The following is a 14230-nucleotide window of genomic DNA, read 5'->3' as shown; positions in this document are numbered from 1 at the left end:
TCACAAAATGAAAAATCAACCAAACGGCATCTCGCAACTCGACAAACTCTGAAGTCGGTTCACTCGTATGTCAAGATCCCTCTGTTTATGCGTTACGGACGAGCCGCTGCAATAAATCGAGCAGCCTCGGTCCCGCTGCCCCACGCGCCGTTTGTCTTCCCATCCGCACAGCCGAGGAAAAAAACCCCGCTTGCGAAGAGATTCCTTCACACTAGAAGCCGCTTGGCGTGAATGGAACATTATTCTCGCTCACAGTTTGCTTTGGATGGGCCCAGATGTCGGGGCTTGGACGGCTCGGACGGAGGCGTGTAAAGCGGCTGCAGGCAGACGTACTTTCAGGCATCATCTGTTTCCTTTGTGGGGTTCAGGTAGCAGGCAGCATGAGCTCAGACTTGCCACGCCGCGTCTTGTTGCTGGGACTCTTCTCAGATGCGTTCGCAAGCATCGGAAACGACGAATTAGGCTTTGTTTGGCATGGTCAGCATCATCTGAAATGTGGAAAGCCTCAAACCTCTCCTGTTATGTTAGCGTTGGCTTCGGGGTTCCCTGTTCTGTCCTCTATGCGTGTGGCGTTTGTACAAATCTCTCCGCCTTGCGCTCCATAGATCAGAATCGAGTTCTGGATTGAGGTGAAATTGAATTAAAAAGTTGCGTGCAACCAGACAGTTCAAATATATACGTGATAGCCGGTCTAGGGGCTGACTGCCTTTTTCTCCCGACTGACACCCCCCAAAAAAAAACCTAAACAAATCAGACTACATTTTAAGCTTCCAACACTAACTAAAACTAATTGTCCTTCATTTTCATCTTTGGCAATTAACCCTTTCAGGGACAGCAGTGGACAGTTTGTCATGTTTTCAAGTTAGAAGGTGGACGAAAAGGGTGAATGTATATTTAAATATTTAAATGTGTGTATTTCGGGAAAAGCATGGCCAGAAGACAGAAGAAGGACTAAACATTTCGTCTGGGAGTTGTGGTCCTTTTACTGCGTGTCGCCTACAAGCGACATCATCTTATAGCATAGCAGCCAATCATAAAAAAAAAGAAGAAAAAAAGCACCACCGAATGACGTTGCACCAACTTGACAAGCCGGTCTTTGAAGCGAGTTGACATTTGTTGCGGCTTGCCAGCTTTTCTCACTTAACTCAGCCCCGAAACGTGACATTAGGTCACAAGGGCTCCCCTTTTGCGGTTGGAAGCCACAAATCCACTTTCGAAGTTGGCAACTTGGCAATCAAGGAATGGAAAGCGAGACCATCCGAGCTTTAAGAGGTTGGCGTTCCGACGCATCGAACTCAAGGAGCAGTTTCATCCGTTGCACTTCTTGTCCTTCAGAGTCTGCTATACGTTCCCCGGATTGAATTTGTTCAAGGTTGTTTTTGAAATCTTTTTCATGTTTGTCGTCATTGAGTTTTTACAACACGATATTTAGCGTACGGTTAATTCTCTGCGGGTGAAGGTCTAAGTCATCGTAAAAGAAAGCCCGCCTTGAGAATCGCCACGGTTTGACAATCCTCGTTTTCTTGCTTTTGTGTCTTTAGCTGAGAGGACCAATGAGGTCATCGTCGGCACAGACCAGCTGATGGAGATCTAGGTGACCTCACCTGACCGTCACAACCTGGAAACCGGTGACACACTTTACACGGCCTTTGTAAATTTGCGTTTCAATAAAAGCTCAAATCCACTCACGTCTTGTCATTTGCACACGGTGCTTTTGTTATTCCTGCTCATGTCTAATTGCCCTACTCCAGGGTTGTGTTCCTCCCTCTCTCCGTTGTTCCCAGCGTGCGTGCTCGACGTTGCACACTATCCAGCTGTGAAAAGCAGCCATGTCGAGCAAAAGCGGTGGGAGCGGTCGCCACAATGGAGTGCGCGATTCCGTTTATTTGTACACAAAAATGGTGCCTGTGTCAGTTGTGGACCACCCGGCTTGATCCTGTATCAGTTAACACCAACGCCCCGCCCTCACACGCACTCCTCGGAAGAGGAAGCGTACTCGTAGCCAATGCCTTTCTTCTTTTTCTTTTTACTCCCCCACCACCCTCCACTATCCCCCCCCCCCTCCCCCTATCCTCTTTTCTCCTCTTGCTGTCACAAGATTTATTGCATCCCTTCGGTGAAGCATTTCTGAAATTACAGGTTTGGAAGTTCTTTAGTCACGAAGGGAGACCACGCGAAGAGAGTTGTCTAGATGCAAAGCTTTTTTTGTTTTGCGGGTGATTTACGGCGGCCTCGCTTTCCTTTTGTGTCGGAGTATAAAAAAAAATAATAATCTGGATGATTTTTGATGTGTCAGTAGTGGTCGGAGGAAAGCCTCACTGGTGAGAGAGCATAAAATGCTCACATGAAGTCTAATTTGAAAGCCCCCCCCCATCGCAGTTAAGTCACATCGGCATCCCGTCATGTGGTTCGGCAAAACCCCGCTGACCACAAGATGCTTTTCAGAAGTCTCGACTACAAACGTGATGTCACAAACACAATTACTGTCTTGAGCAACGACTCGCTGTCAAAAGTCAGGAATCCCCTTCGCTAATACAAGCGTATTAGCATACATGAATGTATTTTCCTTCCCTTCCCATTATCGGATTCCTTTGAAGGACAATGCTCGAAAAAAAAAAAGCGGTCTTGCGTCCCAGTTTGCGGGTCAAAATTCACATTTTGCTCCTCGCAAAAGTGTAAATAGGCTTCTACGTGCACAACGTAGAGCTGTTCGTGTTACGGACAGCCACGATAGCTAATTCGTTGCACCCATAACACATTGTGAGTGGTCATATATACCTGTATATATTTTTTAAATCAGCAGGTTGGCCGCCGCTACCGAGGGCGGAGTTTGAGACCCCCCTGGTTTAAAAGAATTCTTTTTAAAACACAAAGCTACCTGTATTCTCGTAACTCCATCACTTCATTTTGGAAGCCATATTCGACATTTGAAGGCACACCCGAACGTGCGAATGTCCGACCAAGTACAGACCCCGTTTGCGGCTCTCACGCGGGCGCAGCCTTGAACGTTTTTTCAACCATCTGACACTCTGACCTCTCTGGCGCGGCTCATGATGAGACGTGGCAGCTGCCGGTGTTTGCATAACACGTTTGTATATTGATACAAAGACCTCGGAGTCCCCTGAAGACAACGCCACCGCGGCTCAGCCCGCCTACCAGATCATTGGTGTGTGTGTGTGTGTGTGTGTGTGTGTGTGTGTTCGCACTTTCATGCCTACACTTACCTGTGTGTGGCCGTTGTTAATCTGCCGTCTCACAAACAGATCGCACCACTGATTTTGTGTGTGTGCATGTGTGTGTGTCCAAACAAGTTATTGCGTAAATACAAGAAATGGATAACACAAGTAAATAAGCGTTGAGCAGCTGATGAGTAACTTCTTTAGCATTACTCAAAAAAAAAATCGGAGCATTGAATGTTAAATAGATTCAATGTATTGCATAAAATGACGACAATGTGAGTTGTTCTGTTGGTCTTGGTCATTGGATTGGTGCGAGGCTTTTATCCTATTTGACAGAAAGAGCGTGAAATTTGATTTGGGCGTTGAGTTAACGTTGCAAATAGTCTCCGCTCATTATGTGTTTTCGCATTGATGTCAGTTGTTGTTTTTCCCGTCGAGCGATTGTCGTCGTGTTTGTGTTTTGCATCGTGACCATCTTGTTCATTTACGAAATAAGGTCAGCTCATTGGGATGCAAATATCCATCAATAACTAATTACAAAAATTGGCGGGGGGGGGGATGAAACTTCATCTTAAATTTTATGCAAACCAACTATAACACTAGTGAAAAAAAAATTGCTTTGTTTTCATTTTTGTCACTTATCTGGCCTATCACACATGAGCTTTCGGGGTTCTTTGTAAATGTACTTCTTATTTCAGTATCGTAGACGCGTCATCTGGCCTCAACGTCGCGCTTTGAAGGGAGGAAATTTCAACCAGGAATGTTCGCATCGGATTGTTTTCAGCATGGCGCCGTCGCCTTAGTGTTCCAAATGGGTGTCGACAGTTGATCGTCCAATAGTGATGTTGACACCCTCTGATGTCTCACACGTCCCTCCAAAATAAAATACAGCTGTTGTTACTCGCTTGGTTCCTCCGGCCGCGCTAACCCTTCGCACTCGTCACGACACGCAGTATGTGTGGTCGTGAAGGATGGCCTCACTGCGGCCAAGTTGTCGACATATCAGCCGTCGCCTTTTTTTTTTGTTTTGTTTTCTTTTCAAACTCATGAAAATGATGTCTGGAAATGAACGTGTCGAGTTGCAATGAATCACCCCGAATAAGAAAAATAATGTGTTTGGTGGAGAATATTGGTGGAAGAGGGAGCGAGTGACCTTCCTCGCGTCAAATTCATGAGGCGAGACGTGAACTGTGAACGCTCAGAGCGCATATCTACGTCTTAGATGTTTTACTTGGATGCTTTTTGTTTAAAACAAAATATAATAAAAAAAAGAGCACCATAACACAGGGTGTGAGTTTACCTGTTTTTAACATTTTACCCGTGCGTTTAAAAAGTGACGAGACCGTGTTTGTTTCTAAATACATTAGATATGTTTGAAAATAATGCTCAATACATTGTATGTTGGGCCATTGCTGAAAGTGTGCAAACCCTGACAACAGAGTAGTACTTAATTGTGGCACTGTAGTGTTAAATATATTTTTCACCATGACAGTTTTTCAGATTTTTGGGGGGTCGTGACTAAAATCAAGGCCAGTGAGTCTCTCCTCGCCCACTATATTCAACTTGAGCGCTTTCATTCACTGGCACAATTGTGAGTTACTCATTATTGCTATGCCCGAGCCTGTTAGCTTACAAGCTAGCTGGAGGCTAGCGCTTCGTGGCTTTACGTGTGAAATCCAAAATCGGTGGGATATAGTCCAGCCACCCGCAGCTTTCAGCAGATACATTTTTGCTGCTCAAACGTGTATTCATAAGGAAAGATGTTTGACAAATGAATAGAAAATTAGCAAGGCCGTAGTGGTGATATTTGACAGTTGCGCGGGCAGCAATTTCAGCACTTTCAGCAAACACACCTGCAATTTTTTTTTAATCATTCAAATTGGGGAGCGTTGGAAATAACGCATAGACGGATTACCAACAATTGTTTTTCTCACACATAAAGCTTGGGCAGGCAACTCAACTTTTTGCAGACAAATAAAAGTTGTATATTATGTCCCCCTTGTTTTCCCCGTTCTTGCAGAAATGGAGCTTAAAGAATCAATTCCACGAATAATACAGGGCAGGACGTAAGGTGGAGATAAATGTGGACACAGAGGAGAAGGTAGGGTGGAGTTGTAGATCTGAGTGGTTGGGGGTGGGGATGTGGGGGGTGACCAAAGGGGATGGGCTGGTGTTGCGGTGGTAGTGTCGGTGGGGGGTTGGTTGAGAAGCTGGGTGGCTTCATGGCTTGAGGGCTGATCGTGGGTGAGCAAGGAGAGACAGAGCGAGGGAGCGGCCCACCCAAGTGGTAGTCCGTCAGAAACCTGTGTGTGTGTGCGTGTGTGTGTGTGTATTTGCTGCTGACCCCGACATATTAGCACAACACTTCCTCAATTTGTCTTCTGTGTTCTCCGGCCACAAATGATTTTCCCCTCCCACTTTTTTTTTTCCTTCCACACGCTACCTTTCAAGATGACACCCCCCCCCCCAACCTCCCCACACCGCCCCCACCCGACCAGCCCACCTCCAACTAACACATAGCAACCCCACCCCAACCACCCCCGACTCTAAATTAAACATCTGAATGCATGCGGCCTTTTCACAAGCTTTGTAGTTGCAACACTTGCTTATGTTGCTAACAATGTGTGTGTGTGTGTTTGTGTGCGTTGCGACAAAGATACCATGTACGGCATCACAACCCCAATAACACACGTACACACACACAAATGCACACCGCCAGACATCCCTGCCTGTCACAGTAGAGCCCCCCCCCCCCCCCCCAAGCTAATTGGCTAAACATTGGCTGGGTGGTTGATTGGGATCACATCTTAAATGGCTTTGCCTGTAAAGTCCCAGGAAGAAACACACCAGCGACCTGATTTGAGCTCTCAGGTGGCCTTTTTATCTCCTGTCCAACTGTTTATTGCATCGCCATACATAGAAATTACACATAATTAGGCAGCTGCGTTGAAGATTTTCCAACCACGTCTGGCTAGGGTCAACCCATGTGTATTTATTAAAAAAAAAAAGCATTAAAATAATGCAGACGTCTTTAAAAATATATATATAAAATACCGGTACTTGTATTTATAATATTCATTAAGAATTAATACAATGTATGACATTACAAAAGTTGACAAATTCCAAAGTAGAATAAGGGGAAAGTTGTGCAGTTACACGAATAGTTGCTACATTAGATAAATACTCTTCCTTTTATGGGGAAAGTAGTCATTTTAGAGGAAAACGAGTTGGGGCATGGAAATGATTACAAATGCAGGCGTGCCTTGAGATACGAGTCACCCATCTTACGGCTTTTACGCGATGCAAGCTGCACATTTTTTATCTTTGACTTGCAAACAAATCTCACAGGTAGCGAGCAAGTCTTCAAAAAGAAATTGCAAAGCTGTTTAATGCCACTCCTAGTTGAATTTGATTGTCAAACTAAACCTCAAAAAAAAAAATCTTGTAACCACATAACTTTGCCTACTGCTACCTTAATGCGAAAATACATTGCAGAGCACCATGGATGATGTTCATCCATTTTCGCCAAATGTTGTCAAAAGGATTGTCATACATTTTAGACATTCCACTGCACAATGTGCCGCTGATCCAAATTTGGGTCGTTTGGCCTTGGTGGAGGTCTGAGCTCAACTCGGCACTAATTGTTCTCTTTAATCAGACGTGACTGAATGTTGGGAATGGATGTTAGCTAAAAATGGATTGCCCCTTCTGTTTGCTAACAATGTCTCACACATACTGAGAGACTTGCGAGGTTTGTTTTTAAGAGCACAGGTCCGGGTCGGCGTCGCCACCTGCTCCGCTGTGCCGACAATACCTCTGTTACAAGCGCACAAACAAAGACTTGACAAAAAGTGCGTTTCTGTGGTTTTGTGTGTGTTTTCGGCCCCCAGAAAGGCGACCATTCATTAGGGCGACAAAAGGCAGGCAAAGAAATGCATTATCATAATTAATCTTGTGCCGAGACTGTGGGTGGCAGCTTCGCCTCTTCTCCGAGACTGACAAGAGGCATTTTTTAATGCAGAAAAAGTGTCGCTATGGGTAACTTGTTGCCGTTCCATAGATCTTGCGCTCGTGATAGAAAAGTAGGGTGAACACTTCTGTGTGTCTCTCAGTCATGAAGTGAAATGAAATAGAACCACCAAGATGAAAATATTTTATGTCACTGTGGAAGAAGCCCATTTTTCACTTTTATTGTTGTATTCAAGATTTATTTATCCGGTTAAGGCAACTGAGAACATATGCCCATTTGAAATGCCGACCTGGCATATCAAAACTAAGCTCTCTAACATTTTCGTCTTTTATGTGGCTTTTTCAAAGAATAACTTTTTTTGTATCCATATTTCAAATGGCAACCACAAATTAGAGAACGTATCAATGCAAACGTATCAGTACATATCAATGACTAGTTAGCTTTCTGATTGCTTTAGCCGTAGATTTTATGTTTTAAATTTCGCTCAACAAAGTTAAAGGGGAAGTCAAATCAAAAATGTTCTTTACAAAATGTTCGCTGCACCCCCAGTCGTTTAAATACAGAATTGTGATCAATACCGTTTGTGGAATATGAAATAAGCAGCACGATCCGCCAGGTTTTATCCCGTCTCAGTGGACGGCCATTTTGCAACTTGCTGTCGATTGAAAATGACATCAGCGTTGCTCAGGGCTCAGGTCCCGACCAATCACGACTCACCTGTGTCCTGAGTTTGCTCATGTGATGTTCGCAAGCTGAGCCGTGATTGGCAATGTAAAAAAAAAAAAGTCAATGTTGCGCGGAAAAACTAAAGTCTAAATCGTAATCGGGAAAGGTCTCAATCTCTCAAGAACGAAATCAAAATTTTACTACACGAAATCTTGGGAGACAATAGTGGTGATGTTAGTGGAATAAAGTGGTAAACTTATGAAGAAAAGAAATAGTGTTTGAGGTCTTGAAATGTTATTCACCATCTTGTTTACATTAAAAGAAGGAGCCGTAATGTGTTTTGCCTCAACTTTGATTCCTCTTTCTTTGCAAAATAAACGTGTCGTGGGTCTGAACCTTGAGGGTGTTGGCTGTTGCGAGGCAGATGGATGCCAGAGTGGCTCAGTCGGCAGTCCCAGGCCGACGGACGGCCAGCCGGCCGTGCATGCATGGACGAATGGACAGATGGATGGAGCCACTGGGGAGGGATGAAATGCACATTTGCTTGGTGGTAGGAAGTCAAGAGGTGAGAGACGAGGGAGAAAATACGAGTTGCGGCAAAGATGGAGGCATCAGGAGGAGTTTTTAAAAAAAAATGGAGGTCTGCGGAGAGAAAAGTGGATGCACAAGAGAGACCATGTGGGGCAGAGAGAGAGCCTTGGGTGGTTTGTGTACGCACTACAAGGCGCTGTGATGGCAGATATCTGCGCAGCGCATGGTCATCTCAGACAGCTTATTTATCCAAGGCCTCCAGACCAGGCCTCGGACCTCCCTGAGTTTGTTAGGCTTGAAGGGGGCCCCTACCGCACAGCCCAATTCCTCACATTCCACTTGAGCTCCCATTTCCAGCTGCCCGTTTCCCTCTACCACTCAAACCCGGCCCGAGCCTGTCACGCCGTGTTCCACCACGGCAAGGGGGAAGAAAAAAACACCAAAAAAAAGTGCCCTTCCCGAAATGTGTGTTCCGGCTCCGTATGGGCTCCTCCATAGGAACAGATGAATATGAGGGAGAATAAACGGTAAGGCTGACCTTTTTCACAGATTGTTTGGAAGCTTGATGGATAGAATCTCTCGGCGCAGCCGAGGCATTGGATGAAACTGGATGAAGTACAAAATGGTGTGTTGAATTTCATCAATTTACTCATTTCAGCAAGTGGTTGCTCAAAATAAACCACAAAACCACATAAGTTGTCTGCTCGCTTAACACTTAACACAGTGTGCAACATGCCACAGACAGACTGACCAAACTAATATCAATGTTGATGGATATTTAAACACAAATTGTGTAGCAACACATATAGACAGACAATCTGACCGGAAAGCATATATATATATATTTAGCCTCTGCAACAAAAAAAAAAAAAGAGATGACTGCAGTTTACGGCGCTCCTTTGTTGTGAAACTCTTCTTCATGTATCATTTCTCTATTATCCTCCCCCTTAGCAGCCAGAGGCGGCCACCACCAGGAGCACAATGTCAATCGTGATGCACATCCTCTTTAAGAATGCCTGTGATTGGCTGGCAAGCAGTTCGGGTGTCCCTCGCCGACTGCCCGATGACAGCTGGGATAGGCTCCAGCACGCCCGCGACCCTGGTGAGGATGATCGGATTAGAAAATGAATGGATGGATTTAATAATGCTGTTGCTCTAGATGTTTCGAAAGCATATTGTGGAGTGCTATTTTTGGGAGGTGTTTTATTCGTCAGGCTGGAACGGATTCATGGCATTTTCATTCCTTTCATTGGAAAGATGATTTGAGGTATAGATGGAACAAATCACACTCTAAGCCACGGCACAACTGTCTTCTATTTTTGTGGTTGCTGCTGGCCCTTACAGGTGTGATGTCTTTTAGCTTTCACCTGAGGTAAATGAGTGTTGGGGTTTTTTTGTTTTGTTTTGTTTTTTAATCAGCCGTTTACGCAGACCTCATGATAGTGATCCCTTGTGCTCTATTGGTGCAAACGCCAGAAAAGCCAAGTCAGTGAGCGTGCGTGGCCCATAAAGGTGCAGCTGTCAGTAGTGGACTGACGCTGCGGCACCAACACCTAAATCCACTTACTCCACATCAGCTTCCAATTGTTTTTAAGTCAAGCAAAGGGTCTCAAATTAGCACCAGGCGCCTGACAAATGTTCCCGTACAGCGACGCCGCTAGCCCTGCTAGGACGACCTGTGCTATCATGACACGTTTGTTCACCTTCGTACTTTTTACTTGGCAAAACTACACTTCCAAGCTTTTTTTTTTCCCCCTCCTCTTTTTTTCTGAGGATTATAAATCAGTTTTGTCTGGGAACCTTCTTTCCAGGCTCATGTGAGCGCCTTTGTGAACTCATGAAATCATGCATGTCAAGACGTGGAACCGTTCCAAAGAGTCTCCTTCGATAAGAGTGTACCTCTGAACCAGGCAGCCACCTTTGAGGGGTCGGGGGGGGGATAAGATACAGGCTATAAGTCTTGTGATGCTTTAATGTCAATACAGTATTCTGAGTGCAAAGCTTCGAGCCGATACGTCTTCTCATAGACGCTTGTGTTAGCAAATTTATTTGCCCAGCAAAGATTTGGTGGGTTAATATAAGACGAGGGATGCATAGTTGTCTTTGCCGAGGAATAGGGAGCAATTAATTTGAAAGATTGAGCACAAACAAGGAATAAAGTGCATAAACAGGGCATCGTGTAAACTAGCATGGAACTGTGACTAGGAATGATGGATGAATGGATGGGACATGCATCCATCTCGTTTTGCACATTTTTTTTCTCACAAAAATCATCTCAGTCAAACGTTTCATATTATTGAGGTGCTAGGTTTGTCCTGCATATCAAATCCGCAAAAAAAAGTATATTAGCTTTACACACGTTCTACAGCGCAGTAAGAGAGCCAGTGTGAGCGCAACTAAGCTGTGTCTGCCATCTAGTGGTGAATGCTGATATTACAACTTAAAACTAAGGTAGCCCCCCTGCATACTCGTGGTTCGGTACCCGTGGTTTCGCATATTCACCTTTTTTTTTTTTGGGTCATAGGGAACAATAACACGGAATAACATACAAGCAGGAAAGCTACACAAACAATGCAAGTTAAAACGGACATCAACACTTCAGTGTGCGCAAAATTGAACGAAAAGGAGTAATACAGGGAGCCCGAACCAAGAATAACTGGGAATAAGTACACTACAACGGAGCTCAAAGTGGGAATAATGCACTTTAACTGGGATTATGCATGCAAACGGGGAATAATGTGTACAAGCATGCAGTCAGCAGGCAAGCGTGCGTGTGCGAGCTTTATTGAAAGAGTTCCTGTCTCTCTCTCTCTCTCTCTCTCTCTCTCTCTCGCCCCTTCCCTCCCTCCCTCCCCCTTCCCCTCCCCTCCCAGCTCAGGCAGCAGCAGCCTGGGTGGTCTCCTCTCTCTCTCTCTCTCTCTCTCTCTCTCTCTCTCTCTCGCACCCCACTTTGGTGAGCTGTTGCTTAGCAGCTAATAATAGGCGATGTTTGCAAAGTAATTTGCCTCTTCCTCGGCCAATGGGAGCCGCGGCACTTTTCCATCAAAGCTCCCTTTTCAGGATTTGCGGAGAGGCGAGCTCGTCCAAATGTTGCCGCAGCGCGATCGGAGCTAGACGTGACGCGCGACCACCAGCAAGACCGCCGCTACAACTACTAGCAGTACTATCTGAGCCTCTGTTAATATTATTATTATTATTTTTTTTTTTTTTTTGCATGTGCCTGTTTTTATAGCAACTGCGCGATCGAATGACGACAGAAGGATCTTTACGTATTTGGGCGCATAATGTTGGGATGGAGTTTGGCGACTCGTTCGGCTCCACGGAAGACTAGCAGGACACTTTCTTCCAACTCGTCGGCGCCGGACGCGCTCCTCTCCCATGTCGGATTACTGCGGCGCTCTGTGAAATCGCAGCCGCTTTGTGTGTCGCTTCGCCCCCCAAGCCTCTTCGGACCATGGCCTCGGATAGCGGGGTCCCAGGGGCCGGCGTCTTCGGGGACTTACCCCCGAGCTTCGCGCGCTCCCGGCCGGCCGCCGACGCCGACGCGCTCCGGAGACCGGGCGGTTACTGCCACGCCGCTTTCGCACTTAAACAGATCTCAAAGGTGATCACCCAGGATTTGGTTCTCAAGGGTAGATTTTGTTGTTTTTGGGCTGGTGGGGGTTTTTTTTGGGGGGGGGGGGTATGTAGTCTTTTGCTGGGGGTCCCAAGCCCACTTCCAAGAAGTCTCTTGTGTGGATGATGAGGTTTGGCTTTTTAGCGTACTGAGTGTTTAATTGCTTCAAGATTAACTTCAGTGAATTTATGGTAAGGATTTTTTTTTCTGAGGGGGATTATTTGTTGGTGTTGTTTTGGGAGTGTGTGGTCCTTACCTGGGGGTCCCAAAACCAACTCTGTGGGAGCCAACCTGCAAGAAGTCTCATGTAAGGATGCACCACACTTGGACGGACTTTTAAATTAGTAATCTAACTTTATTGAATGTACATGAATTAGGGGATTTTGTTGAGAGGGAAGCTTTTTTTTGGGGGGGGGGTTGATTTTCGGGTATAATCTTTTACTGGGGGTCCCAAAACCAACCCTTTGGAATCTAACTTCCAACGAGTCTCGTGACGATATACCAAGGAGTCGAACCTTAATGCTCTCAAATTCACTAGACTTGCGCGATTTTGTGAACAAGTTGGACTATTCAATCCCTCAAAGAAATCTAAAACGCAAACTTGTATTGCCTCGAATTCCCGTTCCGTGTTGTGATAATGTCACACATCCCGTGCGTGTGCTTCTGGCTTGAGGCAGCCCCTCCGAGCAGCACGGTGGGCTCCGCCAGGCTCTTGTTTGGAAATGCGGTGGGTCCTGTGAAGGAATTCACTGATTGAGTTTGATCTGACAAAGCATCTTTTCGGACCGCCCCGGTGCTTGGATGTGTTTCAGCTCCGAAGAGCGGAGGGAGGCGGGGGGGAGGGGGGGGAACACAGCGGTGACACTTGCCGCGCTCGAAAGCGAAATTTCAAGCAAATATGCGCATGATCTAGCAAGATAGATGAGTTGCAGGCTTGTTTTGAACATGCACACAAGTTAGTAACTGGCTTGATTAATGTGGAACGTTCGTGACTTCCAGTGTGTTAATTCAAGCCATTTGGAGGCCTGATGTTGGCCTCCGACTCGCCGTTAATTGCGTTGCGTCATGGGAGATCCTGCCTCAGCTTTGGACCCGGTTCATGCGATGGATGCCGGGTTCTGAAAGACGCGGATTGCTCCCTAAACTCTGCAGACTACACATGTTGTAAAATCGTGTGGAGAGTCGCCCTCGATGGAACCGCAAATGTCTAATATTGATGCACTGTGATTGGCTGGCAACCAATTCAGGATGTGCCCCGCCTCTCGCCCATAGTCAGCTGAGATAGACTCCAGCAGACCCGCGATGAGGATAAGCGGCGTTGAAAATGGATGGATGATATAACAATGCTAGCGATGTAATGCGTACAGCAAAAACATCTCGCCAGAAGCTGAGTTGCGCTTTTGATCGGAAATGATCGGCTTATCAGCAAGCATTGAGAAGCCTGACAGCGAACTCGGGGGTTCCAGTTGCGTCGTTGATAAGGACCGAGATCGTCCGTTTCTCAGTGCAAGTAAACGGCTAGTAAATAAGCTGCAGCGCCATTGGTCTTGTCGTTAGTACGGGCCAGAGTCAGCCGTCCATCGGGGACCCCTCACCTCAGTTGCTTGCCCTTTGGCGATGTCTCAGCCCTGACCTAAAACTCTCTGAAACGATCGCCTCTTCATATGACACAATCGTCACTGCCTTTTGAGGAGGATCGGTTTTACGGCGAGTTTTGAACGATTCAAGGAATTGCGGGAAGTTCTTGAATCTGGCTCATGGTTGACGGTATCCGTCGTCATACTGACTGTCCTTTCCCTCCTCTTCCATTCCAGGGGAAGACGGTAGGTCAGAAAGCTCCCCTGTGGCTCCGCGCCAGGTTCCAGGCCCTCCTGTTCTCTCTGGGCTGTCACATCCAGAGGCACTGCGGGAAGGTGCTTTTTATTGGACTCTTGGTGTTCGGGGCCCTCTCGGTGGGACTCCGAGTGGCCGCCATCGAAACAGACATCGAGCAGCTCTGGGTGGAAGGTGAGTTGAACGTTTTTGTGACGAAAGAATGGAGGCCGCCGTGCTTCTCAGGTTTGGTTTATTGGTCTGCGAGCCGTTTGGTGTTTGTCCTAATGAGTGTCAATTGGGGCTGTCGAGGTAATGGCGCATGAGCTTGTGTTCTCTCGGTTTATTGGGGCCGTACTTTTGGTATCGCGTTGACAGATTGTGTGTCTGTTTGGTGAAAATTGCAGGGAGGTCCTTGGTTTACGACAAAGTTCCATTACTACGGTGGTGACATAA

At 46.2% G+C, this 14230-nt stretch overlaps 2 protein-coding genes across 4 annotated transcripts in view; both read left to right on the top strand.

The window, feature by feature from the left end:
• Positions 1–1684, top strand: part of eif2b3 (eukaryotic translation initiation factor 2B, subunit 3 gamma) — a 35854-nt gene extending 34170 nt beyond the window's left edge. For both annotated transcript variants that reach the window (XM_086129681.1, XM_086129680.1), the window contains exon 12: positions 1542–1684. In XM_086129681.1, coding sequence (XP_085985807.1) covers positions 1542–1594 — 53 coding nt within the window. In that variant the 3' untranslated portion in view covers positions 1595–1684. The remainder of the gene's footprint in view (positions 1–1541) is intronic.
• A 9664-nt stretch (positions 1685–11348) lies between these two features.
• ptch2 (patched 2) overlaps positions 11349–14230 on the top strand; it is a 33223-nt gene continuing 30341 nt past the window's right edge. For both annotated transcript variants that reach the window (XM_086129776.1, XM_086129775.1), the window contains exons 1-2: positions 11349–11950; positions 13777–13969. In XM_086129776.1, the coding sequence (XP_085985902.1) occupies positions 11801–11950; positions 13777–13969 (343 nt within the window). In that variant the 5' untranslated portion in view covers positions 11349–11800. The remainder of the gene's footprint in view (positions 11951–13776; positions 13970–14230) is intronic.

The sequence above is a fragment of the Hippocampus guttulatus genome, chromosome 14 (assembly GCF_054856545.1).
Source record: "Hippocampus guttulatus isolate MCC_2025c chromosome 14, RoL_Hgut_1.0, whole genome shotgun sequence".
Taxonomy (NCBI): domain Eukaryota; kingdom Metazoa; phylum Chordata; class Actinopteri; order Syngnathiformes; family Syngnathidae; genus Hippocampus; species Hippocampus guttulatus.
The sequence above is the reverse complement of the archived record's forward strand: the minus strand, read 5'-3'. Positions and strand labels throughout refer to the sequence as shown.